The 13842-nt window shown below is 47.3% G+C and overlaps 2 protein-coding genes across 2 annotated transcripts in view; one reads left to right on the forward strand and one right to left on the reverse strand.

Annotated features, from left to right (window-relative positions):
* LOC129387217 (uncharacterized) overlaps positions 1 to 13842 on the reverse strand; it is a 90791-nt gene that overhangs the window by 62579 nt on the left and 14370 nt on the right. The window lies entirely within an intron of this gene.
* On the forward strand, positions 5844 to 7303 carry LOC126538466 (uncharacterized). Its single transcript, XM_055074844.2, has 3 exons — positions 5844 to 6216; positions 6359 to 6426; positions 6749 to 7303. Exons 1-3 carry the CDS (start codon positions 6092 to 6094, stop codon positions 7228 to 7230), a joined length of 675 nt encoding a protein of 224 aa, XP_054930819.2. The 5' UTR covers positions 5844 to 6091; the 3' UTR covers positions 7231 to 7303.

The raw sequence follows: 13842 nt of genomic DNA on the forward strand, positions 1-13842 counted from the left end.
ATAGTTTAATTCGAGAAAATGGCGCTTGCGTTGGGAAATTAGGTTGTTGCGCTGGCGTTTCTAGAGGAAGGAGGAGAGCGGGTGGCGGTGCGAAACGCGTTTGAAGAAATGGGAGAAAGTGAATTCCGGCGTCGTTTTTGTTTCTCGAAACAAATAATTCGTTGGTTGTACAGATAAATCGACAACATCATTGGTGCCAGCGAGCCACTGGAATGTTGTCGCTGCCCCTTGAAAAGTGCGCCACTCCTCCCGTCGTTTTCTTTTTCTTTTTTCTTCTCGCTGTGCGCGACACCACCTATGGACGAGGCGAAGAACCTAATAGTTATAAATTGCAGTAGTCACACGTACTACTATTTGAAAACGTGTTTGGGCTTGAGAAGATAAAATACGTTTTTTTAGGTAACGATTTCATTCATTTGGAAGACGAGAAACATTTCGTTTTGTAGTATACTGTCTGCAAGCAGACGACAAACGACGGAAGTAAACTTCCGGGGAGGTCACCGCTTCCTGATTGGCTGCTCTCTCCGCCCCGCTGTCACAAATTTTGCATACTGCAACTTTGTGACGTTGCAGCAACTGAACAGAACGCGTATCGAACAAAATATCTCCGATCGCGCCCCTGGTTGATGATTTCCGTGAAGCGCCGCACACGTCGCGGCGGTCTCGATTGTTGTCGTCGCCCTGCGGCGTCGCTGGACCAACTAGACAAAGGCTACAAAGGCACGCACCGCCAGCGGTCCTCTCCAACTGATGAGCGAACGGAGGCCGCGTTGCTTGCTACGGCTGTCGCGTATGGTAGCGAGTAGTCCAGATGGAAACGGTTACGCGGCTCGTTTTCGAGCATGTCGTTTGCGTGAGAACGCACGAGACCGGGTAGCACGCGGATTCCAGAAATATGCAAGGGAAACGCTACTTTAACTTGTTTGTAATTGTGTATCTTTTCGCTTTCGTTTATCTATGCTTTTTTTGACGTGAAGCTGTAAAACTAGCGAAACTATAGAGCATGTTTTATTAGAATGTGAAGACGCGTGCCCAGCGGTTGATTTAGGCACCATTGGAAATAATGCAGCATCAGTTTTGGGATTCTTGTGGCGCAATTTTCGTCATTTACCGAGCAACTCAAGGATGCAGTTGTATTTCAGTCATGTACGTTCAATACTTGAATATGGATGTGTTTGTTGGCACCCACACACATCTGAGCTTATAAATAAATTGGAAAAAATCCAGAATAGGGCAGTTAGATTTGATCTTGGTGGCTATAGCCGGCAGCTTAGCATGACAGAAAGCAAACTTAAACTTAAATGGCAAGAGCTGAAGGATGCTAGAAGGCATATCAGATTAAAAATTTTCCACAATATTTATTATTCTAAAACAGGTATAAACCGCGAACAATATATCTAGGCACCACACTATATATCCAAGCGACTTGACCATTGTTTGAAGGTCAGGGAATTTTCTTGTAGGGGTGACGTCTTCGGTTATTCCTTTTTTGTTAGAACTGTTCGGGATTGTAAAAGTTTGCCATCGAGCAAACATCACAGAAAAGGATGCTTTTTTCCACGCGTTGAAATAATTTGTTGATGTATTCATTCGAGTTTGTAACCTCCCTGCCGTAATGCCCTACGGGGCGATACAGGTAACTAATAAATAAATTGGCCTCCTTGAAGCCTCTGGGTCCAGCGAGAGCAGTGGAAAAGCAAACATGTCCACAATAGGGATTAGTAAGAGGCGTTTGGTGGATTGGTGGAAGAAAAGTAGGGAAACATCAAAAAACGGAGACGCACCAAAGCACAGTTCACAAAAGGGGATACGAAAATTTGGTTGTGCGAGTTCATAGTGTTTTCTTTATTTTTTTAACCTAAGTAGGACATTGGGCAGTATAATAGCAAGAGCTTGGTGGCGCAACCCACCGCTCCATTCCAGAGGGAACGCTTATAACATGTTATCCATCCTTTCTTTCGTTAGGCTTCGACACGTTCGAAACGAGAAGCAATCTCGAAACCACCGCCAGGTTATTCATGATACTCTGTCGTAGAGGCGGCACGAGACTAAGCGAAAGCCGTTTACATAGTCATTTCCTACGAACGAAGTGCATTTTACAAAAGCAACGCGAAATTCAATTCGAAGCGGGCAGCCGAGACCGCCGCCATGTTTCACGCAAACTCCGCAAACCACGCAATGACGCTAACCATGAATCTGAGAAATAGCGTGCGTACGCCATACGCTATGGGTCGTTTAGCGTTCTGCGCATGCGCAGTGACAACCCGCTTTTTTATAGCGTACTCAATGGTATAGCGTACGCTAAACTAAAACTGTCTAATGCTTCTGAGTGCGACAAGACCGACGCAAAATCGTTAATGATTTATGAAAATGAAACAGACCCAAGGATTGAACCTTAAAGGGGTCCTAGGCAAGCCCTCTGGCTTGGTGAAAAGACATAGTCCGCGGATAGCATACGCTGCAGTGAACATCTCAGCAAAGTTTTGCAGAAGTGCGCGGCGCATGGAGCTCGCAAGAAGAGCGCGAAGTCAGGTTTCTCTCAAAGGCTCTCTTTTCAACAGACGCCTTGGCGGACTTATTGACAGAGCTTCAAAATGCGAACATTGGATATGGCTACTATCCGTCGGTCAAGCTGATGAAGGACAAAGCCGGCTCGCACCACGTATATAGCACGGTCAGACTGGGGCATACGAGCGCGAGTGCGCACTCAAGCCCTGTCGTGCACAAAGCAAACGCTGCTCACACGCACTACAGTTGCACGTAGCTGCGGTCTTCTACGCGTGGCCTCCGCGATCAGCTCCGGCGGCGCGCCGTTGCTCCGGCCGTCCCATTCGGCGCGTAGCGCAGCGGAGAAGTGTAATTATGCTAACTCCGCAACACACCGCGAGGTGGCGACCTTAGCCCAAGGCTCAAGCGGCGCTCGCCTGGCCGGCACTGCCTGCGATTTCAGTGGCGACATCAACGCTGTTGGCACGTTTTCACGCAGAAGAACGGTGAATACGAAGTCAATTTCTTTCGACTCCTTCTTGCAGCTACAACGAAGTCGAGGTACGTTGTTAAACACTTACGGATTGCTTTTGCATGCAGCTTTAGTGGTCGTCTAAAAGCCGACTGGGGCAACCGAGGCTCTTACCGCGCAACATTTCGTCCAGATTGCATGCCATCGTGCTGAATGTCATTCTTGTGTTGTTGCAAAAGTTGCCGCGCTATATGACAAAACTCAGGTATGAATTTTGTGCCTTTCACTTGATTTTTAAAGTAATGGGCAACTACTTTACAGCGAAACTCTCTCTGGCTCGAACAACATAATTAATTACGATAAGCGCTCGTGCATTGTTTATACGCCACCACGAGAGTCAGAAGTTCTGAGCTCTGCTTTCTTGCTCTTGAAGCGAGAACTTTCTGCTGGGCTTTGTTTTGCTATGGTGCATGTGCTCCTGGTAGTTGCGAGTGGTTTCGTGTAGCTAATGTGATCCCGCAATGAAATTATTTGCTGTGTGATGAAAACTGCATCGGTTCTCTGTCATGAGCTTCGCACCACAATCCTATCTGCTTCTGTATTTTGCAGATAAATGTACTGCTGCGTACCTTTCTGCCGCTCTGACAGAAAAAAGAAACTTGGAATAAGTTTTCACGAATTTCCCGCGAATGATGATCGCCGCCAAGCATGGCTGAAGGCCATATCAAGAAAAGATTTTGTCCCAAATGACAAGTCTGCTAGCAGTGTCGTCTGCAGCCTTCACTTTTTAGATTCGGATTATACTTTGGGGTCCACAAAGCTGCGGCACCTGAAACGGGATGCTGTTCCGAGCGTGTTCGCGGGCTACCCAAGCTACATGCAGCCACAACAGCCACAAAAAAGGCGCAAGTTGGAGCGATTCACGCAGAATTCTACTCCAAACCAAGAAAGGGCATCAAATTTATCAAGCGGCCCTGATGAAGCTGCTGGTTCAGCCTGTGGTCGCGAAAAAAGCACAGGCCATTCGGCAACTTCTGCCTGCTCGTTTGCTGTAGTGTATGAAGATAGCCTGATTCATGCACCCTTGTTAGGAGATGAAGAAGCAAGTCCTAAAGGTGCAGGATATGAGGAACCAAGTGCACAAGATGCAGTCGGTGAATTAATGCAGTATAGTGAGGCGCTTGATTGCGCAACGCAAACTACCGATGACCTTCTACCGCGCAAGCAGTCGGATTCGAGGACTATAAACCGAATGAGAGTGCAATTGTTCAGGAAAGCAGATGCTATCGGGAGACTGCAGCGAGAAAACAGCCGCCTAAAAAAGAAGCTCAGTGGTTTTGAAAACCACGCTCTCCACTCAGCGTTGAGAAAGTGCTTGGACAAGGTCGGCACAGCCCAGTTCTGCTTAGAAGACTGCCTAGCGGAACAGATCGCCAATGCGTCAAGGCAACGGCCCGTGTGGTCTCCAGACTTTGTCCGGGAATGTGTAGTCTTGTACTACTTGTCCCCTAAGGCATACCGTTACATACGCAACAGAGGACTGCTGAAATTGCCTTCAAAAAACACGCTACTTCGCTATGTTGGCAAATCCAACAGTGAAAGTGGGATCACACCATTAATGAAAGAACGCCTAAAGCAAGAGGTGGGGCAGCTGAAAGAGCAAGCGCGGTTTTCCTCAATTATTGTGGATGAAATGGCTATAAGCTCCAAATACATCTACGATCGTAAAATGGACTGCTTTTTTGGTCAGCAAACTGTGAGAGAAGACGCTGGGACAGGAGAGAATGTAAACAACATCGTGCTTGCCAACAAGGTGCTGTGTTTCGTTGCAACAGGCCTGTCCACGTCGTACAAAATTCCTTGTGGCTTTTTCTTCACTAACCGATTAAGTGGCAAGCTCCTGTATCAGCTGACAAAAGAAGTGATCGCTGAAGTTGAAAAGTGTGGCCTCTACGTCGTCCGGATCGTCACGGATAACCACAAGATTAATGTCACAATGATGCGCCACCTGGGCAATGGCTCCCTCAAGCCAGTGGTCAGTCATCCATGTGATCCAGAAAGAAGCCTATTCTTGTCCTTTGACCAGTGTCATATTATAAAAAACGTGCGAAGCCTTCTTCTGGACGGGGAAATGACAGATGGCAGTCAGCCAATAACTGGAGAGTTTGTGAAGCAGCTCTATGTCCTTCAAAAAAACGAGATTGTGAAACCAGTTCGATTCCTGACACAGAAACACATAGAGCCAACTAATTTTGAGAAGATGCATGTGGGCAGAGCAGTGCAGCTGTTTTCCGATGAAGTTATCTCGGCGCTTTCCTTTTTGAAAGAATACCCCAGTTACCACCCTCAGGCAGAACAGTTCAGGAACGCAGACGCAACAATATTGTTTATGAAGATGATGCAGAAGTGGTTTTCCATCCACAATGTGGCCAACCGAACAGCACATGTGCATATGAGAAAGCCTGACCAAATGCACTTTTTTTGCGCTACCGACGAACGCCTACAATGGCTTGAGAAGGAGTTCCCAGACTACCTCGAAACTCTCTACAATGCCTGTAAAAGGAGCGGGAAAAAGTTTCTTAGTGCTGAAACCTACGAAGCTATCTTGCTGACAAGCAAATCTACGGTACTATGCATTAAGTACCTTCTCGAGAGCGGCTTCTTTTATGTTTTAACAAGGAACTTCTCGAGCGACCCCGTCGAGCTCCTCTTCAGTTCTTTGCGGCAAATGGCTGGCGGCAACGACTGTCTCGATGCAAGAGCCGTGACATTTAGCCTGGAGAGGATCTTGCGGACTGGCAGCCTGTGCCCATCCCAAGCTTCAAACGTTGAAAACGGACAGAATGTTTTGAGGTACGTGCATTTTATTTGAGCTCCGGGACGAGTGCTCATAGTTGGGAACTGGTTGTATCTTGTTTCAAAATAGAAAGCTTATCACATTTCAGGCCCTTGCACAACTAAGATTTCACGATGCGAGCAGCTACTAGTGTTGTAGCCTGCCGGCTGACTGGAATTTTTTACAGTTCAGAACACACGAGCACGCAAATCCTGCTGTGCCGATGGGCAATATGTCTTACAAGCAGTTTTTGGTTTTATGTGGCTGCTGCTTAGTAGTGGTGGTAACTGTTTTACATGTATTGCAGTATGCATGGTGCCTCCCTGAATGTGACGTCCTCCGAATTTGATGTTCCGGCTGAAGCAAAAGCACAGGCAACCACGCATGATTCGACCGAGACAGCGCAAGTTGCCCCAGCCAGGTATATCTTGCATCAAATGTTTCTCAAGAGCTTACGCTTGGCTGGCTCGCTGGACTACTAGTGCTGTTCTTTTGCAGCCAACAGCGATTCGTCTAATACATATATTTGGCTGATATGAATAGTGTGCATATTTTTGTTTCAGGTTCACGGGCACTGAAGATTTTGTGATGCACATTGACGAGCTCTTCACATCCCTGAAAGCGATGCCTCGTGAGTGCACACTCGTTCACCTACTCCACCCATGTGAAGTGCCACCAAAAAGCGATCATTTCGCGTTATGTCAAGGCTATAACAACTGAGTGGTATCAATGCCCAAAATTTGAAAATTTTGAGGGAATGCACGTTGAGTGGCGATATGATAAATGTCATATTTGGTTTATGCACAAGCTTTGTCTACATGCTGTCTAAAATTTGCTCTGCGAAACGTTTTTATAGGTTAGTGCCAAAAGCAGTTTTTTTTGTGCTTTCACAAATGGGAATACATTGCAGAATGTCTAGCTCCATATACTAATATGGGTATGTTCTATTTCAGTGCAGCGGCCCCCATCAACCATAGCAAATGCCAGCATCGCTTATATAGCAGGGTTCGTGGCGAGAGCAGTTGAGGAGCGGAGAACATGCAGCTTCTGCCCTCCCCTCCACCAGTCGGATGGACCCAGCCCCGTGCTGATGGGGCTTATTGACCTGCAATCAAGGGGTGGGCTAACATTCCCAAGGTCAGAATTTGTCACGGTCCTTGTGACCGTTAAGAAGGCTGTTGACATTGCCCTGCCGCACATAAAAAAGAGCAACGTGCGTCAGCAGCTGGCTGAACTGTTATTGCCTCGACTAGAGCAGTGCCCCCTTTTCGTTTGCCCAGCAAGGGAGGACCACGCCGCAAGCACACTATCTGTAGTGTTTGATAAGTTCATGAGGCCACTCCTCGCCAACGTCGGCGCTACTGTGACAGACAGGGCTGCTTACCGCAAGAAGCTGGCCTGCAAGCCACTGCACAGGAAAGTGCTCCGTGTTTAAAATAAACACAATGTAAAAACGGATGCCGAACAATATGGCTCCGATTTTGCCTTTGTAAATAAAATGTCATTTATCCTCAAATGGTTTTATCTGTCCTCCTGCCAAGCTGTAGCTTCGGCGCTTTAAACCCTCTTTCTTGCTTGCCGCGCGCGAAAGAATAAAAACGAGACCAAATTCGCCTCAGTTCCAACCATGCACAACGTAAAAAAAAACCTTATGCATTGCAGGCTTTTATTTATTTGGGGATACTGCTAGCCTCTTTCGAGGCTGTAGCAGGATTGGGGTACAATATGATACATTTGAACGCGTCACAAAAGAGCCATCTACAAAAAGGAAGCCCGACATTTGAGTGGGACAATGCATTCAGTGGCATCTGCAAGCGTTAAAAGCTAAACATATTACACGCATGTAAGTACAAATCACATTTGTACCATTTCTAGAGGAAAACTGACAGAACTCCTTGATCTCTATATATCAAAAGTAATTTCAGGTTCTAAACTAATATGTAAAAGAACTGCAGAAAAAAATAATCCTTTCCGCTCAACTGTAAAATGTTCCGTGTTTTCAAACCATGCACGGCTACAGAAATAAAGAAAATTGCCTGTGTGTTGTGAAACGAACGCTCTCATGACGATCTGCCTCACCCCGGTCCTAAGTCTTCGTCATAATTTAAAAAGCAATTGCCTAATTGCACCAGTCAGCTACTTGTGCTGTGCGATAATTTTCTAGTGCGCGTCGCACACAGACTGCGAAAACTGCGTTTTCGTCCTCTGCGCCCGTCCGCATCAGGCAAAGCGAGCCTTGGGTTGCGCGCGCCACGGTGCGGCGAGAGGAGCAGTCACACCACTTTCTCCGATTACGCTCTCTCCGTGCGAATGGAATGGCCGGAGCAACGGAACGGAGCCGATCGCGGAGGCCACGTTCTACGTAGCGTAGATACCGCGGTCGCCTCAGGGTGCCGCCACGAGTCCACTGGCTAAGCGGACTGCGGCTCGCTGAGGACAACCGCGTGCACCTTAAGTTTGGCGCGTCGTAGGCGCCGAAATCGGAAACAGTGGCGTCTACGTTAACAACCGTAATGCAATTAGAACTGGAAGCCGCGGTTACATTTAGTAGCTGGGGCGTTATGGGAACGCCCCGCTCCGCCGTAGCCTTCGCCGTGCGAGCGGAAGCAAAGCGAAGGGCGTGTTTGATTGCGAATAAGTCCGCTTCTGTTGAACGCATTGAGGTGCCTTCTGAAATAGCCTATTCTGCCTTCAAATGCATTTTTCTCCACTTCGAGGAGCTCTTGGAAATCGCTGGTGTGCGGCTTTTGGTGGCACAAGACGGGCGTCGGAACGTAAGGTGTCTCTCCTAATTTTACGCTCGAAATACCGTTTCAAAGGAGGCAGTTAGTTACGCGCCAATTCAATGCTTTACGTAAGTTGCTGTTTCACGCAATAACCCAAGGAAAAATTGTCGCTGCGCCTTAACGATGTGACGCAACCCGTGGGGCTATAGGGCGGCGATCGAGCTGAAGGCGTGAAAGGGTGTCAAAGCTACCTGCCGGCGTCACATAAAATGCCTTTCTTTGAGTCGCATTGTAATGGACCGGAGAACCGTAATCCGAACATTCTGGGAAAAAGCAACTGGTTCACTATCATACGGGCTTAAATCAGCCAGGTTTGCGGAACGAGCGCTGAGGAGGCGCATGAACTAACGATAGCGTTTGCCATCACTACGAGACCGCACTGGGAATGCTTCATATACTGACGTGCTGGTACTTTCAGGTGACATGAAAAGATTTTTGCAGGGCCAAAATTTTTAGGGCCGCACATCACATTCTTAGGGTAGTCCACCAACTTCCACCGTACACACACATCGTGTGGACTCTAGGCAGACTTGTACACATTGCAACACCTTGAAAAAATGTAGCTGATCACGGTTAATAATTAGAGCCCCATGAAGATAACTAAATAAGTAATAAAAATTAACGGTACTTTCCGTTCCACATTTATTACAACTGCACAACTACAGTAAATAGAACGAGCTAGACTAGTTTATTCAATGCGTCCTACGCCGCGCTTCACACGTTGTTTATTTTAACTAATTGCCTTTTCCAAATTTGCTTCGGTAATACTCCCTCGTTTTCTCGCGAAGACATCTGCAGTGACACTGAAAGCTGGCTCGATGAGCGCACTGGAGAGAAGGGCTGTGTTGCAAAGTACGAACACCTTGCTCACAAGGCAGGACCCTAAGTAGTAACGGCACATGGATCACCACGTGTGTTGTTATTACTGACCGAGCGATTAAAGCAGGTCAAACGGTGGACAAATTGGGCAAACTAAACAACGCCAACTGTTTTTATACATTGTAAGCGATCACTGCACAGCAGCAAGAGAAGCAGTTGTCACGATGGCTTTTCATTAGTTCGTAAACACGTTTACATGCAGTGGTAGCATGTATATACGCGCCTGTGAAACTGCAACACGGTAAGTATTCCGACAAAACAAAAATGGAACTGCGCTCTGCCATCCAACTACTTGCAGACCCATACCCGCGCGTAAGGTCCGGACCCGTTGCTGTGGCTATATGAACTGACATTTTTAGGTTTTGATTGCTTGATGCGTTAAATGAAGGTACACATGTGATGTGACGCCATCGAAGAAATAATCCACACCCGCCCACCACGGCTATGGGTGGCGCTGGCTAACAGTCCCAGTGTTGGATCTAGTAAACACCCGAGTTAGTGGACGAATCGATAGCGGTCGCCGTAGCACAAGTCGTAGTGATACGCACGCTTAATGCAGACGTTGTGGGTTCGCTTCCCACAGGCGGCGAGTTATTTTTTCGTCCACTGTCATTTCCCGTTTCCCCCATTGGTTATCTGCATTTCAATTTCAGCCACAACTAATTTCCCCCGTTGCTTTACTTGGCTTCATCTTCTCTTGGCTTTATATGGTCGTCTATGCGTGTTTCACGTAAATTGAGCCATGCTTTGAAAATATGCAAATGCCACGTAGCTGGACTGAACCAAGGCAATGTTATTTGTCATCGTTTGGAGATGCTGAGGTAATTTTTTGCATTCTGCCTAATTAGACAATTACTATTGATTAATGAACTTCTCAAATATTATAATTAGATTAAATGGGCCAATGAGAAATTGTATAGAAACATGAGCAGCTCCCGATACAGCTTTATGTTGTTCAATACGTGCTACATAAAAGCGTTTTTCCCAGCTTGAAAGAAGCCCGCGAATACAAGAAAAATGCCGCGAGCGGCCAGTCGCGCGGTATACAGGGCAACACCTTGTATACGTACTTGCCAACCAGGAGCCTTACTGGCAATACTTTTTGTTCATAAGTGTAGTTACTCTTTGTCTGTTGGCTTTATGTGGTCATGATTAGCAAAAATCGAGCTTCTTGGTTTCCCTTTTCTCGTTCACTCATAGCGAAGGTATCGAACCTGACAGCCTTGATGCCATTAGGTAGCACACGAGGACTTTTTACCCACGTGCCCACTCTTCTAAGTTCTACTAAAGTTCTGAAAAAGGATGTTCCCCATCTGCCCACCGCAGTCGTCTTTGTTAACAAGTCCGAAATCACGATTGGCTTGCATATACTCCTACGAACAAGTCTAGCAGGAGAATTCATGTCAATACGGGCCCAGTTTTGGTTTTCCCGTATGTGTAATGACGTCATTACTCAGGAGGTGGTCACGAGGGAGCAGAAAATGGCGAGGTTTAGTCACTCGCTCGGTCGTCTGCTACATCGACCTTGTCGCTTATGCTGTTGCTCGTTTCGCGACTCCATGTGGCAGCGTAACAGATGCCCGAATGACCCGAAGCAAGTGCCAGAATGTCGGCATGAGTTTGTGGCCATCTTCAGCGTCGTGTTGTCGGGACACGTACACCTCCTCCTGGGAAACGAAACTGAGGCTCTGTCGTGGAACACCTATAATAGTAAATTATTCACGACGCTCTGACACTCCCTGGTATGTTAGGTTTTCTGCGGTTTCAGGCTGCAGGAAATTCACTTAATGCAAAAATAAATAGTAGGAAAATGTCGTGTCAGAACTATGCGAAATAATTTCAGGCGCTGCGCAGGAAAACGAAAGAACAACGTTAAGAAAAATTGAAACAGAGCGTACTATATCGACGCTAACTGGAGACAAACTGTATCTGCTACTGGCGCCCACTAATGTCCTCCTGAGTGCGGAGGGGGGGGCATGCGGCGCGTGAAGTCGCGGGGCTAGGACGTCCTTTTCAGTCCCAAAAGGCACGCGTAAATGCTCCGTCACCTGCCTTTCTCAAAGAAACGGTGCTTACCTACTGCACGCCAGATCTACCGGGGAGTGCCGAAGGACTCCGGTTTCGTGCTTTCCGCCATTCGTTAATCCGGCCTGGTTTGGACAGGAACCTGTCTCGTCCGACGGACACACTGCCGAAGCAACACTGACCGTGCCACACTTGTACGCCGGCGGTGACATGTCCGCGGCTGCCGAGTCGTCCGCCAGACGTCGCTGGGTCAGTGTACCCGACCCCTTTCTGTGTCCACTAAGCCGCCCACGTGTTTTCGGTGATTGGTCACAGCACGCGCACTCCCTAGCCTCGCCCTGGGGCTGACCGCCGTCCACAAAGCGCTGTGTGAGTCGCGTCGGAAAGCCGTGAAGCGTCCTTCGACCCCGCGCCAGTCGCGAGAAAAGCAGCATTGTTCCTCCGCTCCTCGCTACCGCGAAAAATAGCAGCCTCGTCCACTGCTGAACGCTAGGCAGGCTAGCAGTACACAGCACAGGCGATAACATAATAATAATGGAAAGAAGCCCTTCTAGTTTATATTTACGTACAAGTGAAAAATGAATAGGGATAGTACATGTCGTTGCTTAAATAAGCATAATCATTTATATAGAAAGGGACAGCTACAGGGGCGAAGCTACTTCACGCGTGTTGAAGCGCCAAGAAGTCCGAAAGAGTTTGAGAGTGGTCTCTTTGCCGCCCCATGGACGAAAAAGGAAAAAAGAAAGACTAGCAGGGAGTATGACGTTAAGCAATGAGCCTTTGCAAGGCAACGTCTTCTCATACCGTTCTCATGTTTTTACTTGCGGAATCATGTGAAATGAGCATACAGCGCATTAAATCCGGTAAACAACAGGCCGTATGTGGCTTCGTGGTGGGTTTGAGTACTGCTGGCCACCGGAGTTCCCGCGGCTTTCTCCAGCCCGTAGCGCTAGCTTTCTGTTCGCCGCGTTGGTTCCTTTAGCTTTCACCATCGACATCTGAAATCGTCGCCGTTGCGACGGCAATAATTTCTCCGCACGGTCCAAACGACCATCCGCTATTAGTTCTGAGCCGCGCAACATACTAACGGACGACGAATCCACTGCAGCTGCGTGGTATAGAATTGAAACTACCGCTTGCCATTACGTGAAGCGGCAGATGCAGGCTTCGCCGTCCGCATCCGTAACTCAGCCGTATGCAGCAAACGATCGTGCGACGCACGCAAGCGGGGTCGCTAGCGCATCCCGTGCTCTTGCACAACATGTTCCCAACAGAGCACGACACTTCGTGCCCGTTTTGCAGACGATCAAAAGGCACTCTAGCACACGTCCTTGCAGAGTGCACCAAGCTCAAGCCTAAGCCTAATTGTATGTGGTGACATGTTGTACCTTGTTTCATTCTACTGTCATTGACACGGAGCATAAGATGAGTTCGAGGGGCTCCTCGAAAACATCCCATCGTAAATTGTATTATTTTTTTTGGCAAGTAAACACCCACTACCTCGTGTAATGTCTCAACAAGGCACCTCTGAGGAAATAAATAAATAAATAAAAATGACTAAATGCGAAAACGCTCCGATTTCTTATTCTAATGCTCCTCAGTTGTGATTGGCACTGCAAGCACGAGCATTTAATATCTGCAAATATTTACTGGCTTCGTAACACCAAAACACAAGATTCTAACTTTGTATTTATGTGTTTCGAAATGAGAAAATATTTGGTATTCGTAACCGGTGCCTTTCAGAAACTTCGCTACTTATACAAGTGTACATAATTCGTAATTTGCTGGGCAGGCACAAAGCCTGCCTGCAGCAGACCGGTAAATTTTTCGGAGCCCGCAATATGCGAAGAACCAAGCAGCGCTATGCAAGCGATTAATGCGGCAGCCGTATGACGAAATAGTCACAGCACCTTTCGATTCGAGGCTGTGGCGTTCCCTGACTGTGGAGAAGTTTTGTTACTGTTTCGAAAAAAGCCATTTCGTTCCGAAATACACATGCTCGGAAAAGTTTTGTGGTCGTTCTTAATTATGCATGATTAAATCAGGATTCTGTAATGCCTCAAAGTTGCACGTCCCATTGGATTGTAGCGCAAATGCTCGGTGCAGCTAGGCAGTGTATGCTCGGGTTCGTAGCAGAAGACACGCATTGATGTCTCGGCCGTGGCTCTTCGTATTTCTTTCTCTAAATACATAAATAGATGGATAGAGAAATTAATTGTATATTGAACTTGAACTTAATAATGGGGGAAAATTACGCAGAACTGTTACGCAGAACTATTACATCAAACTTGAACTTGCATCCACAAAAATATGCCAGTGTCGTCTGCTGTCAAAATTAGTTGCTAACCTTGAAGACG

The sequence above is a fragment of the Dermacentor andersoni genome, chromosome 2 (genome assembly GCF_023375885.2).
Source record: "Dermacentor andersoni chromosome 2, qqDerAnde1_hic_scaffold, whole genome shotgun sequence".
Lineage (NCBI taxonomy): Eukaryota > Metazoa > Arthropoda > Arachnida > Ixodida > Ixodidae > Dermacentor > Dermacentor andersoni.

Coding starts and splice junctions, on each gene's coding strand:
- LOC126538466 (XM_055074844.2), top strand. CDS start 6,092: ATGTATTGCAGTATGCATGGTGCCTCCCTGAATGTGACGTCCTCCGAA. Junction 6,217..6,358: donor GCGCAAGTTGCCCCAGCCAG/GTATATCTTGCA, acceptor TTTTTGTTTCAG/GTTCACGGGCACTGAAGATT. Junction 6,427..6,748: donor ATCCCTGAAAGCGATGCCTC/GTGAGTGCACAC, acceptor GTTCTATTTCAG/TGCAGCGGCCCCCATCAACC.